The 26836-nt window shown below is 39.3% G+C and overlaps 2 protein-coding genes across 4 annotated transcripts in view; both read right to left on the bottom strand.

Moving 5' to 3' along the window:
* The window catches only part of LOC106868812 (putative E3 ubiquitin-protein ligase HERC1), a 98254-nt gene extending 83652 nt beyond the window's left edge, over positions 1-14602 (bottom strand). For all 3 annotated transcript variants that reach the window (XM_089339213.1, XM_089339214.1, XM_089339215.1), the window contains exons 1-2: positions 14402-14602; positions 209-1134 (exon numbers count right to left, since the gene is read on the bottom strand). In XM_089339213.1, coding sequence (XP_089195339.1) covers positions 209-1126 — 918 coding nt within the window. In that variant the 5' untranslated portion in view covers positions 1127-1134; positions 14402-14602. The remainder of the gene's footprint in view (positions 1-208; positions 1135-14401) is intronic.
* A 1913-nt stretch (positions 14603-16515) lies between these two features.
* LOC106868798 (PIH1 domain-containing protein 1) lies at positions 16516-25315 on the bottom strand. Its single transcript, XM_014914218.3, has 10 exons — positions 25159-25315; positions 23967-24036; positions 22951-23018; positions 22205-22322; positions 21484-21627; positions 20757-20853; positions 19897-19983; positions 19565-19652; positions 18414-18557; positions 16516-17510 (listed from the first exon to the last, which is right to left on the bottom strand). Exons 1-10 carry the CDS (start codon positions 25228-25230, stop codon positions 17460-17462), a joined length of 939 nt encoding a protein of 312 aa, XP_014769704.1. The 5' UTR covers positions 25231-25315; the 3' UTR covers positions 16516-17459.
* Between the last annotated feature and the right edge of the window lie 1521 nt (positions 25316-26836).

Raw genomic sequence — 26836 nt, 5'->3', positions numbered from 1 at the left:
TACCCTACTGTCTTAAAAATATGACACAGTGCAATGTATTTCCTTCATTATTTGAGATAATAAAGTGTGATTTCAGGAGATTTGGCTGCTATTTCTAGCATGTGCAGTGACCATGTAGAGACTCCCTTGTTGCGTTGAGATAAAATAAAATAATGTAAACTGACGAGAAAAGAAATGAGACTTGAATGGGACGCCAAGATATACTTACAACGGACTGAACCATCTGCTGGATTATATCCATGAAGAAATCATAATGGATGTTTGTCGATCTCTGGGAATGGTCATCAGATTTCATGGAAGCAGCATAAGCTTGCAGGGCGACCTCCACCCACTCTAGCAGATAGCGTAGAGATCCTCTCTGGGCGGCCAATGCTAACATGAGTTCAGCAGCCAGCTGTTGACCGACCAAGTTAGCACTGGACGCTGGTCCGATTGTACTCCGCAGGAAGTTGGTCACTTGATTCAAGGTCTCCATCCCGAGTGGCGTGACCTTTATCTCATTAGCAAGGGACAGCGGGGGTAGTTTGGTGACGACGTCAAGGGCTGTTTGGAAGACGTCATCGCACAAGCAAACGTTGTCGATATGAGGGGCAAGGATCCAATTCTGTCTCAGCAACGAGAACAACAAACTCAATCCGGTCTTAATGCCCATTTCAATAAGAACCTCAGAACCACATTTCGTCTTATCCCCAGCAAACTTGCCATTGTCATTTGTTTTGTCAGCATCTAACGACGGCTCTTCAATGTTGCTTTTGTTCTGGTCATGATATTTGCTTGATACAGCCGAATAGATTCGTTGTAAAACAGCAAGTCGCTTTTGTAATGATTTTGTAAAAGGCGAAGTCAAACATATAGTCTCTGCTAAGACTTTCTGGCAACCCAGTAGAGCACTGAGATAGTGTTCTTGCTCACCAGTGGAGGGCTGTTCGTGCTCAAAGTCAGGAAGGATAGGGGTCTTCAGATGTACAACCTGAGGAAACTGGCAGCATATTTCTTTGTTACTTAGCAGACGTTCATAGAATTCGTCCAGTCGTTCTTCATTTGCAATTAACTCACAATCTTCAGAAGCCCAGCCTTGATTGAAATGCTCAATATATTTTAGTTTGATGTGCTGTCTTCTACTCATCTTAAAAGCTGCAAAAGACGGAAAAAACAATTTTTTAAGGGAAAATTACACAACTGAATTTTTATAAAAAATATCACAAAATATTCAAGGATATGGCAGTTCTGGAAAATATGACCACGATAGACATCCAGACATCTTACGCCACTTGACTGATCAGCATCAAGCCCCAGCCAGACATATCTCAAATTTGTGACTCACAGATCAGCTGTGTCCACTCTCTCTATCCTCGTCTACCACTACTACAAAAGTCTCTGCTCCTTCACACTTAACATATACTATTTCTGTTCAAACATTTTCTCCTCCTCTTCTCATCATCATCCATACTGTAACTCTTCCTCCTCCCTCTTCCTTATTTTGGCTAATTTTTTGCCTTAAACCTCTGAACTCACAATCACACTTTAACAGGTGTGATTTTATTGAAGTTGAGGGAATCAACTTCCCCTCCCCTCAAAATTGCTGGACTCATCCCAAAATGATAAAGAATCTATTCCTTTTATTACTGCTTTACATTCTGAGTTCAAATTCTGCTGAGGTCAACTCTATCATTTGTCCTTCGGGAGTCAATGAAATAAATACCAGTTAAGCACTTTTCTAACAGACCAAGCGACCACGTAAACGCCCCACAGCTTCCTATTGACAAGTGGCACGATGACATATGAAAGCGATGTGCATACACGCACACACACACAGTCGCTGAAGGCTGTATGCACACACATAGTCAGATGTCGAAAACTGTATGTATATCTGTATATATACACAAATTGAAAGTCGGGTCATATTAAAAGTCGGGTCATATTAAAAGTCGGTGATGGTTGAGATGAGTGAATATATTTATGTACGTTTATATGTGTGGGTGTGTTTTGTTGATGTGTGTGTTTTGTTGATGTGTGTGTTTTGTTGATGTGTGTGTATACATATACACACATAAGTACATACATAAATAAATACATATACAAATACATACATACATACATACACATACAGAGACACCAACGTCAATCTGCGTATACATACACGCCTTTCAACGGCAGTATGTGAACACATGCACAGATGTTAAGGTCCATGTATACACCCATTTTCAACGCCAATCTGTATCTATATATAACTTAACTTTCAACATCAGTAGACAAACAAATATACACACAAGCTTTTAACGTCTGTGTACGTACGTACACAGACAGACAGACAGACACACACACACTTTCCAACAGCTGTATATAAATATATGCTGCTGCTGCTACTACTACTACCATTATTAGCGAGCTGCTATTTCTAACCGGGTTCTCGATCCACAAGCAATAGCAGTCAGATGACTCAGAAATCACATGTTACTGTCTTAGAACAGGGCAGATGACACGGTGTAGTCCTAGATACACTTATGTCTGCAAAAATAAAATAAAACTGATGAGATGTTCACGACCGAAACATCTTTCACCACAGGTGCATATTCGTCCAGGAATGACCTAGGGTTAAAAAATAACCCAGCACAAGCGGAGGATACGGAGAGGAATGTTCCAGACTAACAAGAGACACGGTTGTTAGGCTCTCGGTTCAGCTATGGGCTGGTTCCAAGGCATTCCAGCTATGACCACTCCGTCATTATTATTATTATAAAGACGGCAGTGCGGTGTTGGAGGTGTAGGTTCGGCTGTTATTTCTAGCATGTCGAGCAACAACATAGAGGTCTCTGCCCTGGCCCGCGACGGGAGTGTTTGTGTGTGTGTAGACGTAATTTCTGCGTGAACATAGACATGGATGTATATGTGTGCCTTTATGTGGACAGGCATTTGCGTGTGTGTGTGTGTGTGTGTGTGTGTGTACATTTAGTTTCAGTCATTGGACAGCGGCCATGCTGGAGCACTGCCTTGGGAGGGTTTAGTCGAATAAATCGACTCCAGTACCTTTTTTAAAGCCTAATATTTATTCTATCGGTCACTTTTTGCCGAACCATTACGTTACGGGGACGTAAACAAACTAACAGCGGTTGTCAAGTGGGGTGGGAACATAACACATACACACACGCGCGCGTGGACATTACTATAGAATGGAGTTGGAATTATCTAGCGTGATTCTGCAAAAACAATTTTCTTGTATGTGGGAGAAGGTACCACCCACTGCCTTTTCTTTTGTAATTTTTCACTTCCCAACCTCTTTTATTTTATTTATTTATTTATTTGTTTTCAGATTTCGATTTTTAAACATGTGATTTTTCTTTAAAATTATACATGACTTAAAATCCGAATGTAAAAACTGAAAAACTACGCAAAATGTGTCGCTGGAGGAGGCACCCTATAACAAAGAAAATTGGGTGCGAGATAGGGGTAAAGATTTGTATTCTACGAGGCTTAAAACATACAAAGCAGAAACAATTACGGGTTTCGGTGCGCTAAAATAATTTCCGTCTCTATAGTACAGGAATACCTCACGGTGCGCGCGTACGCACAAGTTTGCACACGAAAGAGAGAGAGAGCAGTGAGCGACAGAGAAACAAAGAGGGAGGGAGGGAGCGACAGAGAAACAAAGAGGGAGGGAAGGACAGACAGAGAGAAAGAAACATAATGTGTGTTTGTGCTTTATTTTGTTTGCGTTTATCACAGCTCAGGTGATGTTGGTGTGAATATGTGTATACAAGTGCATATATACATACATATATATATTTATATAAATTAATCCCAAATTGTTTCGTCAGCCCATTGTGTGTGCGTATGATCGACGTGTCTACACATCAAAGAAGCTGGGACAATGGTAAAAGCGGAGCATAGCGTTTACACATCCAACACGACCATACATGGAACTCTTGACATAAATAATGGCCATCTTCACCATCATCATTTTAAATTCCATATCGTAATTGCAAACAGACACATTAGTGTGTGTATTTATATGTAGATATATATAGGTGGCAAGCATGGTCCAGAAACAAGTCTCCCATTCTGAAAGGAGGTGAGAGGGAGGGGTAACCGTGAAAGTTATGGGGACGCAGTGATAGAGTAAAATTGGGGGAGGCAGGAGAAAGACAATTACCCGAGAGAGAGGGGGATAGAGAGAGAGGAGGAGGTGTAGTGATACAAAGAAAGTGTTGTGATAGTAGGGGAGGAGAAGCTGTAATACCAAGGCAATAAGAGAGAGAGAGAGAGGGATAAAGGATCGGGAGCGATATAAACACACTGTAAGAGAGTAAGAGGTGATACACAGTAACATAAAGACAGAGAAGGTGGCAACGGGAGAGATAGTAGCAGTGATGCAAATTGAGATAGAGAGAGAGAAAATATACATATATATAGAGAGAGTGATATAAAGAAACTCAAAGAGTAACAGACGACAAACGCAGTCAATGTGTTAATATATATATATATATATATATATATATATATATATATATATATATATATACTCACACGTATAAGGGAAGAGTGACAATTGATAAGACAGAAAAAGCAACAAGAGATGAGAGGGAGATAGATAGATAGACAAACAGAAAGAGAGTATAAAGAGAGAGAGAGGGGAAGCGAAAGATGGCGCGCGTATCCAAAGCTGCAGACGGGGAGAGAGCACTACACCACCTCCACCGTCGTCATCGTTCTGTCTACATAAACGACGTCATTTATGGTGGTGGTGGTGATGGAGACGGCGGCGACGATGTTTCACACATTTGTTTCGATCTGTTGAAACATACAAATCAACGAAGGAGGAGCCGTCTGCTAGAAATAGCAGTCGATTCTCCATCGAATGCCGTTGTAAATAAGAAGACGTATTAGATGATGTAGCTCTAGACACACTCCTAAAAATGGCAGTTATTGCAGCCAGAAATGCCTTTCACCACAAATAGGTGCCACAAAACTTCATGGCGGCGAAAGCACATAATTTTATAGACACATGAATATATACGCCCGCGCGCACGCTCGCACACACGAATAAATTCGTCTGTTTATATTATGTTTTTACACCACGCCACACCTAAGGTTTCATTCATCGTTGGAGACTTTGGGATGTTATCAGAGCCGAGCATTATCTAACAACAGTGAACATCCCTTTATCGACGCATTCTGTACTACGATAATGGATTAATTAACTGTTTTGCGTCATTCTGTTTAGCCAATAATTGTGGCATGTTTCATTTTGATATGCTTCAGCCCCTTATGTATCCCCTGTAATCAAAACTACGCACACTGAATATGTGTGCGTATGTATACATGTGCATATATTCATGCGTGTTGTATGAGAACATACGATCTGTGAAGTAGATAGGGGCCAACTTGCCGAGCAATACGTTACCATATATGACTGTGCAGGGGCTAGGCTCACCCATCACGTCAGGTAAAGGGGTCGGCAGCAGTAACAAGGGAGGTTACTTAACATGCAGTGCGTGTGCGGAAGGTTTGCAAACCTCTTCACTGAAATTGGGGAAACGGAGATTGCATGAAAGCTCACTAAATGCATTGTAACTGCAGTTTGATGGCGGACTTTAAAACATTAAAGTCTACCATCAAATAAGCCACCAAGGGGCGAAATATAATGGTTTCAAATTTTGGCACAAGACCAGCAGTTTTGGGGAAGGGGTCAAGTCGATTACAACTGGTACTTATTTCATCCACCCTGAAAGGATGGCAAAGTTGACCTTGGCAGCATCTGAACCCAAAACGAAAAGACAAAGTGCCAATAAGCATTTGCACAGTGTTCTTATGAATCTGCCACCTTGTTGCTGTGAGACGTGAAATCTATTGATAGTCTGGTACCCCATCACTACCCTTTTTATTTTCTTCCCAGCTGCTACCACTCACCCTTACATTATGCGGAGTACCTATGAATCTCCACCATAGCAAGGCACTTGGACCTGACCCTCTATCATACTTCAACCTCTCAGTTCCTGTATACAGCCGCATCCTCCTCTTCCCTATGGGGGCTGTTTCTCTTTTCCATTCTTTGTAGGTCTTGCAAATTATCTGCCAACCTCATTAGTGCTGGTAGCACGTAAAAAAACACCCAGTACACTCTGTAAGGTGGTTGGCGTTAGAAAGGGTAACCAGCGATAGAAAATAAGCGAAAGCTGACATTGGAGTTCAATGCAGCCTTGAGGCTCACTGGATTCCATCAAACCGTCCAACTCATCTCACCATGAAAAACAGACTTTAAATGACGATGATTTAAGAAATATGCAGCTATAACCGTATGTTAATGTATATAAGGAACCCTTATTTGTCAAAAACTAAGTTTAGAAAATATGGGAGTTTCTTATACATAGATAGTATTATAATCCCTTAATCCCCCCAAATTTGGGGGTTCCTTATAGACGTTAGAATACAGTAAATAGAATCTTCTAGACACTATAATCTGGTGCTGATCATCATCATCATCATCATCGTTTAACATCCGCTTTCCATGCTAGCATGGGTTGGACGATTTGACTGAGGACTGGTGAAACCGGATGGCAACACCAGGCTCCAATCTAATTTGGCAGAGTTTCTACAGCTGGATGCCCTTCCTAACGCCAACCACTCAGAGAGCGTAGTGGGTGCTTTTATGTGTCACCCGCACGAAAACGGCCACGCTCGAAATGGTGTCTTTTATGTGCCACCCGCACAAGAGCCAGTCCAGGGGCACTGGCAACGATCTTACTTGGCTTGCCGGGTCTTCTCACGCACAGCACAGCACTGAGTTCCCTCTGTAAAGGGATTGCTGTTAGCAAGGGCATCTAGCCATAGAAACCAAGCCAAAACAGACTATGGGACCTTGTGTGGCTCCCAGCCTTGCCAGCTCCTGTCCAACTATCCATCCCTTGCCAGTATGGAAAATGGGACATTAAATGATGATGATGATTCTAGTATTGAGTTCTCTTTATACCATCGTCATCATCATTTTAACACCCATTTTTCCATGCTAGCACAGTCGAGAGTTTATTAAGGCAGATTTTTATAAGTCAGATGCCTTTCTTGTCTCAAATCTTCACTTGTTTCCAAGCAAGATAATATTTACCCAAGGCCAGACATGTTTTTGCAGAATATTGGAAATCAATGACATTGTTCGTATAATGGAGAAAACTTGCTTATAACTATCAGCATGGAAGACAAACATATAATGGTGCAGTTGGTATATATGTGTGTGTATATATGTGCGTTATTGAAGCTTAAGAGCCAACCTAAGCAAGGACTAGCTCTGAAGAAATCAAAATTTGACTGAAACGCATTTTGTGATATCTAAATATAAACCTAAGACTTCTTGAAGGTTTTCATTGAGTTTCTGACTATATATGTATGGTACTGCAAAATATATCAAAGTTACCAAATAGACAAAAAAAAAAAATGGTCCCAATAAAACAGTAGATACTTTCAAGTAGATTCAATAAAGAAACAAACAGAGGCCCCGGCCCTGATGTAACCCCAAAAGTGACAACATGACAGGACCATGTGGCCCCTGCAACTGCTGCTCACTACAACCACAAAAGATCCCTTGATACTGTGAGTCTGATAGCCAGTGGCCTCTGCCTAATATATGAGAGCAACTCTCAATGACAACTTGGCACTGTGGGTCTGCTAACCAGTGACCCCTACACATGTATAGCTGTCTAATGGAGAATTAGGCAGTCACATGATAACATGGCTCTCTCAAGTCCTGCTAGACCTGAGCTGCCCTCGCTTCATCAAGTACAACTCATACCTGATGTACTTGTGTGACACATGTCTGATAGAGGACTCAGCCACTTTGATCTGTTCAGTGACTTGATGATGTCCTAGACCTGTTGGACAAACTCATTTGTCCTGATGTCTGACACCTGAGAATGTTTCTTTCTCTTAGCAAGACATGACTCCCCCCACCCCCAGCCCAGATTCTATTATCTTTCCTGACCCTGATCACAAAGGAACCTGGCTCTGTTCAAGAAGCTGAGTCTCTGTCGTTAACAGTTACAGCCATGAACCTGACATGCTTTATATTTTTTTGCATTAGATTACAATCCACCATGTTGATGCTAGAATTTGGTACATACCACACAGCTCTACATTAGCTTTTCTGTCATTTGTGACCAACTAAAGTTTGTTTACAAATATCCAGAGAAACCTCTGTGTGTGTGGTAGGATGTATTTAATATTTATGTTCCATGCTAGTATGGGCTGGACAATTTGATAGGATTTGATGGGCACAAAGCGATCCTTGTTTTGTGAGCTTGTGGGTGCAGGTGCCACATAAAAAGCACTTGTTTCAGCGTCATGTGAATTGCACCCATGACAGTGCCACATGAAAATTACCGTGTTGGTTCCACTTATAAAGCATTGGTGCCGATGCCATGTAAAAAGCACCCAGTACCCTCTGTAAAGCAGTTGGTGATAGGAAAGGCATCCAGCCATAGAAACCATGCCAAAACAAACTATTAGTGCTTGGTGCCAGCTCCTGTCAAACTGTCTAACCCATGCCAACATGGAAAACAGACATGATGCTGAAGAGACATACGAAAATTAAATAGGTAGGAATGTTTGTTTGTTTTGTTATTATTGTGTCCGTTCAGTTTTTCGCCATTCAGTATTGTGCCCATTTGGCTTCTTGGCTTCGACTTCTTGTCCTTCGGCAAAAATGCATTCGGCTTCCTGTCCATGCATGAAGCAGACACTGAAGTTTGGTGCAGACCTCTGGCTTACCAGCTCCTATTAAACTGTCCAACCCATGCTAGCATGAAAAACAGACATATGATGTTTTCCTATTCTTGTATGAGACAACATTTTATGGCTGGATTTTCTTCCTGTTACAAACCCTTACTCTTTTTTTTTGCCATTTAATTGTTAAATGGCAGTGCTCCAGCATGGCTGCAGCTCTCAAACTGAAACTAATAAAAAAAAAATGTCCAGAGTGACCAATCATAATGTCAACCAGCATTGTGTCAATGTTCCATTTTGACAGTGACAAGTGAAACTACCAAATATCAGCATGCATGCACACAGGAGTGCATGCGCGTGTGCACACACACACACACACACGCACGACAGGCTTCCATACAGTTTCCATTTAACAAATCCATTCACAAGGCATTGGTTGGTCATCTCGGTTCATAGAAGACACTCATTTAAGATGCCATGTAGTGAGATTAAACCAAAAACCATATGGTTGCCAAGTAACCATACAATCATGCCGGCACCTGTTAAAGTATATTGTTGTTGCTAGTGTTGACCTTCCGACATCTCATTACATTATTCATGTTAGTGCTAGATAGGTTGACAATAAAGGGTTAATTGTATATGGTTAATGAACCGAGCATTAATTACTGTCAAACCATGCTTTTGTATACGTAGATCCTTTGTGTTCAGAGGAGAGAGAGAGAGAGAGAGAGAGTGTGTGTGTGTGTGTGTGTGTGTGTGTGTGTGTGTGTGTGTGTGTGTGTGTGTGTGTGTGTGTGTGTGTGTGTGTGTGTGTGCGTGCATTGACACAATCACACACAGAAAAAAAACATCAACACAGATTAATAGAGAGAGAGAGAGAGAGAGAGAGAGAGGTGGGGTACTGAGACAAGCAAACAATATGAGAAAGAGAGAGATGGAGTATTGACACACGTAAGAACACATGTAGACAGAGTATGGACACGCAGACAGCGGAAGAGAGAGTAAAGAAGACAGGGGTAGAGAATTAGAGGAGGAGAAGGTATTAATATAATCACAGACAGTATTAAATTGACACAAACAATTAGAGGCAGAGAGACGGAGATCATTGACACAGACAGAACAACACAACAAAGTCTGTCAGACAAACACAGACGGTACAACTGAACTTGTCAAACATACACAAACAAGCTATCAAACAGACGTTATCACACAGATACAAACAACCTGTCTGTCTCAAACATAACACCAACTTATCTATGATTCAGTAATTAAGTTTACTTCCCTCTCAGTCTACATCATAGGCAGCAGTCAACTTCCAGTGGTGTTTATTCTATTGTATTGGTCAAATTCCTCGAGACCAATTTAAGTTAAAGCATTCACTTATACAAACATAATCACTGCTTTGTAGTACTTTCTACCATTTCTCAAATAATAGATGTTACTCATTAGAAGTTGTTAAAAGCCAACTAGAAGCAACTTGGCATTTCTTCATAGATTCTTCAGCAAATACTTTAAATTACAATTACGCAACATTAATTTGTCATCATTTATGGTATCTCATCCTCATCGTTATCATATTATTTATTTGTTCAAGTCCTCTACTGAAATCTCAAAGTGAATTACCCCTGCACTCTTACGAGGCCCTTTACTGCTGTGTAACGTCTATCAAATCCATTCACAAGGCTTTGGTCAGCCTGAGGCTATAGTAGAAACCACTTGTTCAAAGTACCACAAACTGGGGCTGTACCCATGGCCATATATTTGGGAAGCAAATGTTTTACTACACAGCCATGCCTCATTTTATGAATTTTAGAAATGATTCGCATTTCATCCTTTCGGGGTCAATGGAATAAGTTGCAGTTGATCACTGGGGTCAATGGAATCAATAAATTCTCTCCTTCAAAATTTCAGGCCTTGTGCTGATCAGCAAATAAAAAATTACTACTAGGACCAGGCACGGTCCCAGGAACTTTTCGAAGCGAGGGCACAAGGTCAGAAGGGAATACAATTCCAGGAGTAAAGGGGCGTAATAACATTATTTAGAAGTGCCCGTACCCCTCAGGACTCCGCACCTCCCTTGAGTCCGCCCCTGAGGACAGTAGATTAGCGGAATCATAAGAGCGTCGGACAAAATGCATTGCAGCATTTGTTCCAGCTTTTTACATTCTGAGCTCAAATTTTTATGGAAGTGGAAAAATAATCTTTTCTCACTACTACTACTACTACTACTACTACTTCTTCTACCCACCACCAACACCACCACAACAACAATGTTTTCAAATTTTGCCACAAGGCCAGCAAGTAGGAGTAAGTCATTTCATCGACCCAAATATTCAACTGGTGCTTATTCATTTTCTCTTCAGCTTCGCCCCGTCAGCGTTGGTCAAACAAACCACCGCCAGTCCCGCGGCATCACGGAAAGATGAGTCGTAAAGCTAACTGACGTTCAAACAGGATTCGAACTCAGAAACTCTCCACACAAGGCGAAGCAGTGAGCGACATGTCACGCCTAAACCGGCCTGTCGATCACAAGAAGGTAATTAATTGTAGATTGGGGAGTTATGTCGGTCGTCGCCTTTTAGCCAAAGCAATGCCGTGTGACAGAACTAACGCAACAGGAAGGAATATTTCACACTTGTTATGGCTACAGTTGTTATTTAACCCTAGGTCAGCGAGCCGACCTGATGGTCAAAGGTATAACAATCGCGCCACCGTCTCATCCATTAAGGAATAACAATGGACGTTATTTAGACACTTTTGCAGGTATCAAGAGAGAAGTAGAATGGAATACGACGAAATACAAATCGGAGCGTTTATAGTGTTTGGTTGGGACATTTCTATAGCACGATGTACACACAGACACATATTCATGTGTGTGTGTGTGTGTAACAAATTAGCACGAAGCGTAAGGAAGCAGAAAAGCATCAACCTGCTAGAAATAAGAGCTAAAGTCTTAAACCACCAAGACTTTAGCTCTTATTTCTAGCAGGTTGATGCTTTTCCGCATCCTTATGCTTCGTGCTAATTTGTAATATATCTGTTATATATATATATATACACACACACACACATACGATCGCAATATTAACAACGACTGAGCCAAGACAGAATTGTATGAACATTGTGTGTGTGTGTATAAACATAAATATAAGTTGCTTTTATATAAAGATAGATGGATATATATACACAATGGCGGAGGTAAAGAATACGCACACCACCCGGTATCGGTGTAACCCTAAACCTGAGTTCGAACGCCGGGTGTGCGTATTCTTAACCTTTGCCGGAAAAATAGAACTCAAAATATGAGAATATGTATATTTTTAATGGTAGAGATGGACTATATGTAATCTGAACCTTTCCCCCCCTTATTTATTAATTTTTTTTTACGGAATCCCACGTTTTAGGCTATGGAGATTCCGATTCTGAAAAAAAAATTTTTGAAAAATTTCAATTCCCCCCCCCCACCAAGCAGGCTATTTACATGCTAGAAATAACAGCCAAATCTCACAAAACTAGTGTTAGGGTTAGGGTTACGGTTACGGTCAGGGTTAGGGTTTGAGTTAGGGTTAGGTTTACCCTGTGGATCTATATAAAAACCGGGGGGGGGGGGAATCGAAATTTTGAAATTGAGGTTTTTGAAAATTTTTTTTCAGAATCGGAATCTCCATAGCTTAAAACGTGGGATTCCGTAAAAAAAGAAAATAAAACAAGGGGGGAAAGGTTCAGATTACATATAGTCCATCTGGACCTTTTTAATATTTAGCAGAAGTAACAGAGTGACTCAAGGTCCGAGAGTTTCGTGCGTTGGCAATTATTCATATCTACATATATGTGTATATATTCATATTAACACGCACACACGCATGTATGTACGTGCATAGGTGTGTGTGTGTGCAGCGTCGTATTGACAATGTCGTTAATCCACCGGATGGAAATGCCTGTCAGTAATTGTCCAACTCGCTACGCTCAGAGTTCAATCCCTCCTAAGATCACAACTTCCCCTTCCGTCCTCCAAGGTTCCATAAAATAAGTGACAAGATCAGTGCGATGTCCGTCCACTTGGAATAAAGCATTCAAAGATCAATCTGAGACAGCAATATAAAAGAAAAAGAATATGCATTCTCCCTTTAGAAATCTGTACTCTTTGTACTCCATAGAAAGATAAATTCATTTGTCAATATATACAAATATCTCTATGAATGTTCATGTGTGTTTATCTTATGAATATATTCAGTTTTTGTATATCTCTCTCTATATCCCCATATATATATGTGTGTGTGTGTATATATATATATATATATATATATATATATATATATATATATATATATATATATATATATATAAAGCTTAATCATGCTTATCTGCATCGCCATCTACACACACACACACACACAGGTCCTGAAGGGCCCGAATTTCAGCTTATCCCTCTCTATCCCAGTATACCAGCTGACAAGGGACAATGCAAGGAGACTATAGTTTCCTGTACATTCACTCGACGAAAGATGTGTGTGTGTATATATATATATATATATATATATATATATATATGCGGACATTTATATCGGTGAGTTGTGCATAAATCTGGGAAAAAAAGAAGCTCATGGTAAAATCTTTTGGACAAGTAATATCTAATGCAGTCGTTGGTTATGGCCGGTTAGGAAGTTACCTTTGGTTTCACGTCTGTTATTGCTCTTGGCGATATTGGAGACACATCAAAGCCGCTGGCCGGAGACGGACATCTTTACTATATATACACACACACACAGAAACAGAAACATATTTTTTTTAAATGGGTACAAAAGACATGTACGTTTTTCATTTTTGTTCTTTCTGCTGCAGTTAAATAGCAGTCACTTAACACATCACCACTGATTCATCTTATAATGCATAGTTAGACTGTGTGTGTGTGTGTGTATATATACACACATACACACGCATAATCTGCAAGTAAACATGTAGTTACATACACACAGAAGTTCCCTATCTGGGTGCTTTATACATATGTGTTTGTTTAAAAACGCATACTATATACGTCACTACGTATACCAAATGTATGCATGTTTATTATACAAAGGTGAATGTATATATATATATATATATATATATATATATATATATATATATATATACAAAGGTGCCTATAATATAATGTGTTGTAGCTATATACATTATATCTATAGCTATAGAGTCAAAAATATGTGGATGGATAGATAGATAGATAGATATAGATAGACAGATAGATGGATACAGAGAGAGAGAGATCTTTTTTTTTTACAAACGTCGATATGTATTACATACAAAGCTCCATCTGCGTGTATATACTAGAATCTACTAGCGTAAAAACATTATACACACATGCATACACAAACAAATATACATAAATATATATATATATAGACAGGCACAAAGCTTTCTACACATATAACAGCTAAATATAAATTTATCTGCTGTCACTGGCTTCTCACACACTCTCAACTCGTATAAACACATCACATATGCATGTATGTATATATGTGTATCTATCTGGCTTTCCATGCATATATAATGTGTGCGCGCGCAAAACGCTGTGTGTGTGTGTATGTGTGTGTGTGTATGTGTGTGTTTTGATTTGCGTGTGATGTTGAGTGGGGAAACGAATGACATACGGAACAGAGGTGGGGGGGGGGGGGGGGACGGCGGCTTTCCTTACCTAAATGCGTCGCGTAAATTGTCCGAATGTTCCATGGATGTATCCAGATATCTCTCTCTGTGTTTTTCTGTATCTCCGTGTGTGTCAGAGCTAAAATATCGGATGAAACAGACTCGGAAAGCTGTTTCCACAACCGCGTCCTCCGTCTTTGGGATAAGCGACTGACAAGCTCCTGAAGCAGACAGACGGCAAGGGACGTAATTGTGCAAGACTTCCTGTCGACATCGGGGCGGTTCCCTGCCCTGCAAAACAAAAATAAATAAATAACATAATATTAGCGTTAAGCTGACACAAAAATTGAGCTAAGAGAAATAACTCGAAATGGCCAGTGACATGTATTTGAATAACAGACAAATACTGGTTTGTTAAATGCTTTGCAACAAAAATTCTTTATTTATCAAAATAATCACCGCCTCTGGAAGATGTATCATAGTTACCAAATTGCAAGTATAACCAGCTCCCATTGAGGAGGGGAGATAATCTATAGATTTAAGGGTTCTCCAAAATTGACATTAAGGAAAGGCATATTGTTTGAACAAAGCCTTTTTATTTATTTATTTATTTATTTCCTATTTTACCGCAGATGATATGGCAGTGTACATGAGCCAATTGCTAGGTGTTTGTCAATATTTGCTGTTGGTTGAGGCTGTGTATAAATGATTTAACAACACCTTGATAACATGTAGATGTGATTTATTAACCCCACACAAGTCATATGAAGTTTGTCATGCATTACAAAGTATCCATGTAGTGTGAACAAGATGAAAGAAATATAATGCAACATGCAAAGTTGCTAAATATCAAATTTTAGATTAAACACAAAGAATATATATACTGCTATATTCATACACAGCTTCATGTCTACCACCACAAATTGCATGTCAGTTTAAGCATGCAGTTGTTAAAAAGTGTGAAGACAATTACTCTGGCCTGGCATCTACGACATTCTGCAAATTGGTGCTCAAAATGGACTTTATTCATAGGCTTGGTCTGGAGAAAACTCTGGAGAGACTATTTCGTGAAAACTAGCTTCAGATTGGCGCTGGTAACTTGGCTTCACACGTGGTTTGAAGTCCCATAATTGTGACAACTCAGGTTCAAGTCTACTAAAAGCCTCAACAGAGCCTCTGAAATTGGTGGCAGGGATGGAGAGAAGCATCACTAAAATGTGAGACTTGGTCTAAATGCTTGCAGGATAGTAGATTCCACAAAAGACCCCCATGTCACCACGTGGTAATATTAAATGGGGTGATGGGTTAATTCTACCACTCTAAGTTGGCCACAGTAGATTTGAACTGAGACCTGGTCCAACATTCTTAGACTTCCACCAATCCACGCTCTTAGATTGCTCCTTTTTTATCAGTCCCTGAAAGGAAGAAAGTACCCATGATTCACTTGGATTCTTCACTGAGGTGTTGGAGCAGCTGCCTTTCAAGGTCCCTTACATCATCATCATTTAATGTCGGTTTTCCATGCTGGCATGAGTTCAATGGTTGGACAAGAGTTGGCAAGGCCAAGAGCCATCTCTTTTGTCATAGTTTCAAAGGGTGGATGCCCTTCCTAATGCCAACCACATTATACACTGGCACTGGGTGCTTTCATGTGGCACCAACACCAATGCTTTTTACATGGCACCAACACCAACAGGCTCACCAAGTACATTGCAAGATAAATTATGAATGGAATTAGAATTGAACACAAGAATAACCATGAAATCCTGTAAGAGTTTGTGACATGTAGCATAGCCAAAGGTGGATGGGCCACCCCAGGTGACACTTTTATGGAAACACCACTTTTGGGTCAACTGTATAAACTTGTATAGCAATGGTGTGTGGTGGTGGGGGAGACACAGCAAACTCAAAGGCCAACCCGGGTGGCACACACTCCAGCTATTCCACTGAATGTGATGGACTTTATACAGTTTCTGCCTACCGAATTCCACCCACAGAGTATTAATTGTCCAAAGATGTTTGCCCCATGTTCCACCCAATGGGATTGACCCTGCAACCAGATGGTTGTGAAGCAAGCTTCTTAACCACACAGCCAATATCTTTATTTGTCTAAAAACTGATATAGACAATCAGATAAACATTGAGAAACAACAGGAAACATGGTAATATTTTCAAAAATCACATTTATTAAACATTTATAAAACAACAATAACAGACAGAAACAATGCTGGGATTTGAACCAAGAATCTGTTGATTGCTGGGTCTCTTGGTTGTTTCTCTCTCAAATACAGAGCTAATATCAATGTAATATTGCATAGTTTGTGAATTAATGGCTAAGATTTTAGATTTTAAAATAATTGATTTCAAACATTATAGACAGAAATATGAGGGGAATAGATAGAGAGATAGATAGATAGACAGACAGACAGCAAGGGGAGGATAAGAAAGAGAGAGAGAGAAAGAGATAGGGCCAACAGGTCCCTACAGGACAGATTCAGCAAACAATAGATAGATTTTAAGTCATTTCCTTTCCTTCAGGACCTTTTGCAGAACTCCAAGACTGGATGAAGAGAGGAAGAATCTCCAGACTGGAGGTTCAAATACATCAAAGTTTTGTCTGCTAAAGATACCCAGGGGCAAGTAGATGGTGTTAAACTGGATGAAAAAAATAAAACCCCATCTAGCACCAGGTATAACACTACTAAAGGGTCCAAGATCCAGGTGGTTGTGTTAAAACCAGGCAAATGATTAAAGGTATCACCCATACAAAATTCCATAAACTCCAATGAAGGTACCCCAGGGTAAAGAGTTGGTGGTGGTGTAAAACTGTATTGAATATCTGCCACCCACTTCTCTTGCTCTTGTTTATTCTGTCTTAAAATGGTAATTTTTATGCATCATTATACATAAAAATCAACAATTTGAGAAGTATTGAAAAAGATTTGCAAAAATTAATTCAATATGAATAATTGGAACAAAAATATACATTGTCTAATGTCCAGAAAGCATCAGTCAGGTCATTATATAATAACACTTTCATTGGACTGGCATCCTGGCTGTTAACAAGTAGAACAGAAATATATTTTGTGTAGTTTCTTGTACAATGATCAGGTTGTTACATAGTTCTGTGGTTGGACTGGCATGGTGACTGTTAATAACTGAAATGGAGATAAAAAAACAACAGTTAAAGTTTGCTCTGCATTTCAAAGTGATGTAATGATTACATTGTTCAATTAAATGGAGTTGCATGAAACGATCGTACTGCATTACCTCTGGATATCCTTGTTGCTTATTTTGATATATATATATATATATATATATATATATATATATAAAGTAGTTGTATACTGCCAACTTAACGTGACAGTCCCAATAAGGGAATATATATATATATATATATATATATATATAAAACATGGAACAAATACGCAATAGAGGACAATAAAACATTCGGAGAGATAGACAATAAAAAGGCGGACAGGAAAACAACAATTAGAAGGAAAGGGAGAAAAAGTCGGGTCCTTCGTGGCCTTCTTTCCTCAGTCAAGTTACTATATGGTGGTTGTTCTTTGCAAAGCTTGACCTCTTCTTGTCCCTATAATTGCTCTTTCCTAGCGTGAGATCTTAAATGACTTTCGAGCCCGAATATCAACAGATATCAGGGTCAAATAAACAAAATTCTGTTGAACTGAAATTTCAGATATCGAAAGGAAGGAAAGATGGCGTGAGTGAGAAGATAGTGATGCAAGAGAGATAATTGCGTCATCCACGACTAATTTGCTCTTGAGAAAATAAATAAATTCGAAATAAAAATAAAAAATTAAAACGGCTCTCTATGGGTACGAAAGGCCTCCATCAACCATATCTGACTATGTCTCTCTCTATATATATACACACACACACACACATATATATATAAATGTATATACACACAGGATTGAAAAGGCTGCCAATCACTCTGAGAGTGTAACGGGTGCTGGAGTAAATCCAAATATCTTAGATGTCACTGCATGTACAAACTAATTAATTTTAAATAAGCACTGATAATCTTTGATAATTACCTTAGTTTTTCTGTTGAACTGTGCCCCACAGTTTTCCTGGATGATGTTGTATGGAAAATAGATATCTAACAAGTAGACGTCAGATCTCGTTTCTAGAAGCAAGCGGTCTTCTCCAATATTGAGAATCAATGATGTAGCAATTTTCTGTGAAAGGGGAAAGTGAACAGAGAAAGAAAAATGGTTTTTATATGGAAATTCAGACGAGAAAAAAAGAATTTGATACATAAAGGCACAAAGAGAACAGACATTGTAACAGTAAGGATGATAATGATCAGTGTAGTTGGTATTGTGTAGCCCCAGGATAGTCCAGGATCTGGCAGTGTTTCTACAGCTGGATGCCCTTCCTAACGCCAACCACTCCGAGAATGTAGTGGGTGCTTTTATTACGTGCCACCAGTACAGGGGCCAGAGGGGGCTGGCACAAAGTAAATCGCTGGTCTGTGACTTATATGGAAACGGAGTGAAGCCAATGCATACATTATGTATGAGCAATCAATAACATTTAGGAAGGGCGTCCGGCCACAGAAGCCAAGCCAAATCAGACTGGAACCTGGTGCAGCTTTCTGGTTTACCAGTTCCAGTCAAACTGTCCAACCCATGCCAGCATGGAAAGCGGATAATGATGATGATATATATATAGACACACACAGAGTGAGAGGCTGTCTGTAGTTTGAGTTTTATTTTTTTAACCTTAAGCTTTTATTTGGAGTTGCTGATTTCCTACATGGGTTGCCCTTGCTACAGCATACAGAGGCCTCAGTGTAGTGATTAGCATGAGGGGAGGGCCTGGTGAAGGAGGGGCATTGGATATAACAAAGGTAATGGGAGGTGGAGAAGTGAAAGGGAAGGAGTGCCTAAGTGGAAAGGAGGGGAGTGACCCCAGCCAGCTTCAAGGAGCAACAGTGATTATAGCAGCAGAGGGGAGACAGAACAGCTGTCAGTCAGAGGATGGAAGTGTGTCAGTGAATTAGAATTTCTAACTGTTACATGTACAGTAGAAATGGTTAATTTTCACAACCTCCTCAAGAAACAGAGAAAATATATAGCAGAGACATTTATCCAAAATAAGTTTTATCTGCCATGGAAAGCAAGTCTTTGGTGAGGGAATATCAAAAACGTATAAAAGAAGTGCAAAACAGAAATTTACTTACAATTTTGGGAAGGTTTATTTCTGCTACCATAAATTCTGGATGTCCCTGGGCAGGGTCTTTCAGCAATTTATACAATGGCTTTTCTCCACTGTTAAACATAAAACAACACATGACTTATCAATAACTCAGATAAGAGTTGTTAACAAGAACAATAATGATAATCATCATCATCATCATCGTTTAACGTCCGCTTTCCATGCTTTCCAACCACATGGTTCTGAGTTCAGTCCCACAGAACCATGTGGTTGGGAAGTAAGCTTTTTAATCACACAACCACACCTGTACCTGTTATTATATCATTTTAGAATTATATAAAGTATGAAAACACATACGTATGCTGCACTGCATGGCTGGATATTTCTTTGATCAGTGGAGTAGATGGTGCTGCAGGCTGTGGACTGGATTTTGACCCTACGTTACTGTAAGAAACCAAAGACAAATGGTTATTAAATTGCTGTTGCTAATGACTCCCTGGTTGTCATATAAAACGCTTGGTGGGGTTACTTCCAGCTCTTTAAGTTCTGAGTTCAAATTTTGCTAAAGTCAACCTTTGCCTTTCATCCATTTGAAATCAATAAAATAGATACTAATTGAGCCCTTGGGTTCAAGTAACTGCCTTGGCCCCTTCCTCGAAAGTACCCTGAGTATTTTATTTAACTACCATTAGAAACACAAAGAGTGGAAATACATATTTTCCTTCCTTTTTTCCATTGCTCTATCATAATTGAAAATGAGAATGAGCAATGTTAACAGAAAAGATGTCACAAGATTAGTCTTCAGGAAGAGACATGGCTCAGTGGTTAGGATATCATTCAGCTCACAACTGTAAGGTCATGGGTTCGATTCCTGCTACTGCATTGTGTCCTTGAGCAAGACACTTTATTTTATGATGCTCCAGTTCACTCAGCTGGCAAAAATGAGTTGTACCTGTAATTCAAAAGGGACCAACTTTGCCACATTCTGTGTCATGCTGAATCTCCCTGAGGACTACATTAACGGTACACAAGTCTGTGGAGTACTCAGCCACTTGCACATTAATTTCACAAACAGACTGTGCCATTGATTGAACCAACTGGAACCCTCATCATTGTAACTGACAGAGTGCCAGTTACTAGGAAATGGTTTAACTCTCTCAGACCTCAAGATTTATTTTGCACTTTCAGTTTTCCTGAAAGAAGAAAAGGTTACTTACTCAAAGACTTCACTAATCAAGGATTTTGATTTGTTGCGAATGTTCTGTGGTGCTATACTTCCCATGAACTTCTTGTTCTTCAATATCACCCAAGAGTCTGGTAAAAATGAACAAATGGAATAAAGAAAGACAAGATGACAGCAACAGGTAGCAACAGCACCATGCCCTACCTCAATGAAAATTCACATATCAACCTCTCTCAATATACAAACATATCTTATTTTAACAAATTTTATAAACTGTTTTAAGCTCTCTACCTGTTCATTGATAACAACAACAATAACAGTCAATTAACTGGAGTCAAGGCAACTCATCTACGATAGTGGCCACTCCAAAATAACCATCTTTCTCTCTTCTTTTCCCTGTCTGCTGCTCTTCATCCCTTCCTCTGCTGTCAGTCATCACCTACTTTCCCCAGCTCATATGTATTATCAATTACCCCTTCATCCTTGCCTACCATTCATCACATCCACTCCCAAACCCAACCCAAGATTTACAGTCACCCCCTACCCTTCATATCTTCCCTCTCATCTATATTTACCATTCCTCAAAACAGGTTCTTCGTCCATTGAAATCACTCTATCACCATATACTCTGAGGGTTCACCATGATACTTCACCATTTTTATCCCTATCCAGCTCCAACCTCATCATTCTCATCCTCTCTTCAATAATGTAGCTTTTACAGCAAGTATAAAAAAGCCAAATGAAACTCATGGTTTACTCACTTCGTTTTAGCTTCATTTTGTATTTTTCCTCCAAACCTTCCATAGATATTGATATCATAAATACTCGGAACAACTCATTCTTCTGGATCTTTTCGAAAAACTTTGGATTGATGACAACATCATAGACTGTACAGGCTTGGCCACCTAGGGTGGATAAAAACATCATTTAAACTGTATTCAAACTCGATCAGATTATTGATGGGAATGGCAGGAAGTGGAACAATTCAAAAATATGATTATTATTATAATTATTAAGGCGGCGAGCTTGCAGAATTGTTAGCACACCAGACAAAATGCTTAGCAGCATTTCATCCATCTTGACGTTCTGAGTTCAAATTTCACCGAGGTCAACTCTGCCTTTCATTCTTTTGGGATCAATAAAATAAGTACCAGTTGAACACTGGGGTCGATGTAATTGACTCATCCCCATCTCCTGAATCTGCCCCTGTGGCAAAATTTTGAAATAATTCTTATCATTATTATTGATTTTTTTTATTGCCCACAGGGGGCTAAACATAAAGGGAACAAACAAGGACAGACAAAGGTATTAAGTCAATTACATCGACCCCATTGCATAACTGGTACTTATTTAATCGACCCTGAAAAGATAAAAGCAAAGTCGACGATGTTGTGCTCCAGTATGGCCACATTACAATGATTGAAATTAGTAAAAGAATAGATAAAACAAACAGAAATAAATAAAAACAAGAGCTAAAATTACTTTTATCAAGTTCTGGGTGAGATTCTCCGAGACTCATCGGAATTCGGTAATCAGTTGGAACTTCAGAATCCAGCAGTTCCATTAATTTCTCGTCAGATATTTCCTCGGGTTTTGGAACCTGAAACATCAACAGAAAAATGTTGCTGTTATTCTTGTTCTTGATATCGCTGTTTAGCCCTGGGTCAGAACTGATGGAACAGACCGATCACCAAAGGTGTTCTGGTTCTGATCAACCAGTCATTTTCTGAGGCTCAGAATCCCCACCCCCACCCCCCTCACCGGAACAATAACAACAAGGAAGGACACATAAGATAATGTAGTCCTAGATACACCATGTCGTAAAAAAAAAAAGACACAAAGGTCACAGATAGAACATTGTAGATCATAAATCTGCTGGATCAAGGCTGACCTGGGGTTAAAAGCAACAATAACAAAGTACATTAGATAATGTACTCCTAGATGCACAACATCAATAAAAGACAAGATGGTTGCAGCAGGAACATCTTTGATCATAGGCCTGTAGAACCAGGAACGACCTAGGGTTAAATGGTAACAAGGAGGAACATTAGATAATATAGTGCTCAATGCACTTTGTTTGAATACACAATGGTGGTCACAGCTGGACTGTCTTTGATTATATATTCGCTGAATCAAGCCTGAGACCCAGCATTAAACATCAACAATAATTTAATTAATCTCCAAATTAAACATCAACATTAAATTAATTAATCTCCAAATATACGTACATTGTCAGCTTGACAAATATTAATGAAGACTTTTTTATTTTCTTCATCTTTCACTTTGATGCAGAAACCTGAAAGTTAAAAAATGAAACCATCAGAACATACAATAAACACATTAATATCATAAGCAAACACACAAATACGTATTGGTTTTAAATTGTAGCCCATGCCCAGCAATTTAGGGGGTAGGGTTAAGTCGATTACATCAACTCCAGTGCTCGGATGTTCAAGTTCAACTGGTATTTATTTCATCGACCCCCCCCCACCAAAGGGACGAATGGCAAAGTCAACCGTTACTTATTTTATTGACTCCAAAAGGATGAAAGGAAGAGTTTTGGTACTCAAGTTCAACCCCAGAGCTCTGGTATTCTGAGTTCAACTGGTACTTATTTTATCAATTCCAAAAGGATAAACGGCAAAGCTGACTTCGGCAAAATTTGAACTCAGATCATAAAAACAGACAAAATGCTGCTTAGCATTTTGAACAGTGTCATAACAATTCTGCCAGCCATATTATAAATGCATAAACACAATAATACATATATCATCATCATAACCATCATTGTTTAACGTCCGTCTTCCATGCTGGCATGGGTTGGAAGGTTTGACTGAAGTCTAGAGAGCCAGTCGCTGTACCAGGTTCCAATCTGATCTGGCAATGTTTCTACAGCTGGATGCCCTTCCTAACCACTAAGCCATGCACCTTCACATTTCATTCCATAGTTAAAGTGTTACATATATATTAGACCATCACAGAATATACTATTACAGATAATTAATGATTTCTAATATAGACAGTACTCGTCTGGGTGGATCTAAATGTAGGATTTCACAGCTGAGTAAAGAGGACCATCTTTAGTTAATGCAAGGCTTACATATAAATACAGGGCCCAGTAACCCTTGAGTAAAGGACCAGCTTATATCTAAATAAGGAGTACACCTCAATATTTATATTTGAGTAAAGGGAAAAATCTGAATAAAAGTGACAGACTTTGACTTGTGTAAAAAGGTCCACTTACCAGGTTTGGGTGTAACTTGTAAAAACGTGGCAGGTTTGAACATATCTGATGATTCTGGTTCATGCTGAAGCTGTGTTTAGTAAATATAGAAAATGGAAGGTTCTGGGTGAGTTTTGAAGAATTAATTGGAAGAGAATATAATCATTTTAACATAGATCTTTCACCCTCGTACCTTAATTCTTTATTTTACTTAATAAAAATTAAATGGCTTTCAGATTTCAATGTCAGAGATTCAGAATCTGCAAATTTCTTTTAATTCGAAAAAAAAGTTTTTAAAATTATTTTTTGGTTAGAAACCGATTTAGGTCAGGATTTATCGCTGCAGTATTTTGTATGTGTGTGCGTATGTGTAAATATTTCTTTTGCTCTCGTACATCACTACCCATTTCCTTTCCCTGTGGCATGGTATTTTGAGGGCTAGTCGCTATTTCAAAATTACCCCAAAATTAGGTTGTTTTGTTTAAAAAATGGGGGTGTATGTGAAAATTTTACTTTTATACACTCAATTCGCTTTAAAGGTGATATGTATGATTTTTCGGTAGTTTTCGATGTGTTTTCGACGAATCTGACCATCAAAACAATCGGAAATCAGTCGTTCTTTAGATAAACCCGCCTTGCAGGTGAAACGGATGTTAAAGTAAAAATTTACCATCTATCCAGTTACCTTCTCCGCCAACTAGTCCTGGGAAGGTTATGGAGGTAGAGAAGCAACGGTCATTAGACTTTCCGGCTGGATTCCCAAGCATGAGACTATGGATATTATCTGACCATCTCGTTCTTGGTGGTCTATCCTTAGGTCTCCTACCGGATGGCTCAGCTTGAAGAATCTGTCTTGCGATTCTTTCATGCGACATTCTAACCACATGTCTGTAGCACCGGAGCTGTGACCTCTCAATGCGGAGAGGCAGCGGTTCGACCAGGAGAGATTTCTTGATCTCCGAGCTACGCAGAGTAACGTTACTCCAGAGATCCAACGACGGAACACCAGGATAATAATATTAAATCTGATGAATCGTCACAGAACAAAGAAAACAGTTGCAATTTGGTAGAATCATGTTCAGAGTTACACCACAAACAAACAAACAAGATGTGAAAATACAATAACACGGACACTTCGCCCATTATTCCTCCTTCCTATTTGACCCTTAGTCTCTAAAAAAACAATATCTGTGAAAACATGGTCAATATTTACGCTGTCCAGGAAGAGTTTTTCATAGTCCAGCTCATTTGATTCAATATCTAATAAGGATGAATCAACAGACATGTTGTTTCAGTTTGGCTTGGAGACCAGCACTTCCCGTTGAGCATGCGCATTCATCTATTAATGTTTCCCCTGCTAACATTATATCTATCTCTCTATCTATTCTCCCCACCCCCCTTTCTAGTTACTCTTGCTAACATGCATACTGTAATGAACCAAAATGTCTTAATAAATCTCCACCAAATTACATTCGATTTTTTAATTAAAATTCATTAATTAACATAGATAGATAGACAGACATACAGATAAATAGATAGATAGATAAAGAGATAGATAGACAGACAGACAGACACACACACACACACATACATACATACATACATACACACACACATACATACATGCATACATACATACATACATACATACATACATACATACATACATACATACAGACATATGAAAGGCACCACACTCTGTAAAGAGGTTGATGATAGGAAGGGCATCCAGCCATAGAAACCATACTGCAATAGACATTTGGAGTGTGGGCAGCTCTTTGGATGGCCAGCTCCTTGTCAAACTGCCCAACCCATGCCGGTATAGAGAACAGATGTTAAATGATGATGATGATGATGATGGTGATGATGAAGAATTCTCTTGTCATACACAAATATCAGCACAAGGAATACTGGTGGAACATTGCTATCAAAACATCTGTCAAGTGTAAGCATAACAGGTTGGACGTTGTTGTTTGGGACAGACATGAAAAAGTATGAACCATCACAGAGGTCAGCTGACCTGCTGATGTGAATATCTCTTTGAAAACCAAAGAGAAAGGAAATAACTGCGAATATCTGCTTCAAAATCTCCAGTTTGTACATCAAGATTACAAATTTACATTTGTACCAATAATAATTGGAAAACTTGGTTTTGTAAGTAAATGCCTGTCAGTTTGGATAAGCTTGGAATTTCAGAAAAAGAAATCAACCAACTGATTCGCACATTACAAATACAGTTTGTAAGCGGAACAGTAAAATTATGCAAGACTTTTCTCAGGTTTAAAATGTGACATTGTTTTGTTATCTACATTTCAAAGATGGAGATTTGTATCTTTGTTAGAAGCCAGCTCCTACATCAAAGGAAGAATTTATATATATATATATATATATATATTGCCAACTTAGTAGAAATGCTTCACTAAGGAGTTCCAATAAGGTCGAAACATGCTAGTTGCACCTCAACCACCACCACCACCACCACCACCACCACCACCAAAACCACCACTCTGAAGAATGCAGTCACTGACTTACAAAACGACGGGATGGACACGACTGGAGTGTCATTGATCATTGGTGTCTGCTTCATCCAAGCTAAAGACTTAGTTATCAATTGGCGTATTAAGAATGGCAACCAAATCTCCCTCAAGTCACATTCTACTGTCATAAACTAGGAAGAACACACGGGATAGCATAGTCCCAGATATACTGTGGCGGAAAAATCTATCGAGATGGTCACGATTGGAACACCATTAATCAAGGCTGCTCTAATCGTGCTCTACTTTGGGCTAAACAACTTAGCAACACCAACTCCACCACCATCATCATCATTTCAAGAAAGACGTCAACATCACCCTCATCACTACAACCATTACTTCAAAGAAGGTACCACC

The sequence above is a fragment of the Octopus bimaculoides genome, chromosome 21 (genome assembly GCF_046866305.1).
Source record: "Octopus bimaculoides isolate indiv1 chromosome 21, ASM4686630v1, whole genome shotgun sequence".
In the NCBI taxonomy this organism is placed as follows: domain Eukaryota; kingdom Metazoa; phylum Mollusca; class Cephalopoda; order Octopoda; family Octopodidae; genus Octopus; species Octopus bimaculoides.
Note: the sequence above shows the minus strand (reverse complement) of the source record. Positions and strands in the feature narration are given on the sequence as shown.

Coding starts and splice junctions, on each gene's coding strand:
- LOC106868798 (XM_014914218.3), bottom strand. CDS start 25,230: ATGTCTGTTGATTCATCCTTATTAGATATTGAATCAAATGAGCTGGAC. Junction 19,653..19,896: donor AGCCATGCAGTGCAGCATAC/GTATGTGTTTTC, acceptor TATGTTTAACAG/TGGAGAAAAGCCATTGTATA. Junction 17,511..18,413: donor AGTTCAACAGAAAAACTAAG/GTAATTATCAAA, acceptor TCTCCATTTCAG/TTATTAACAGTCACCATGCC.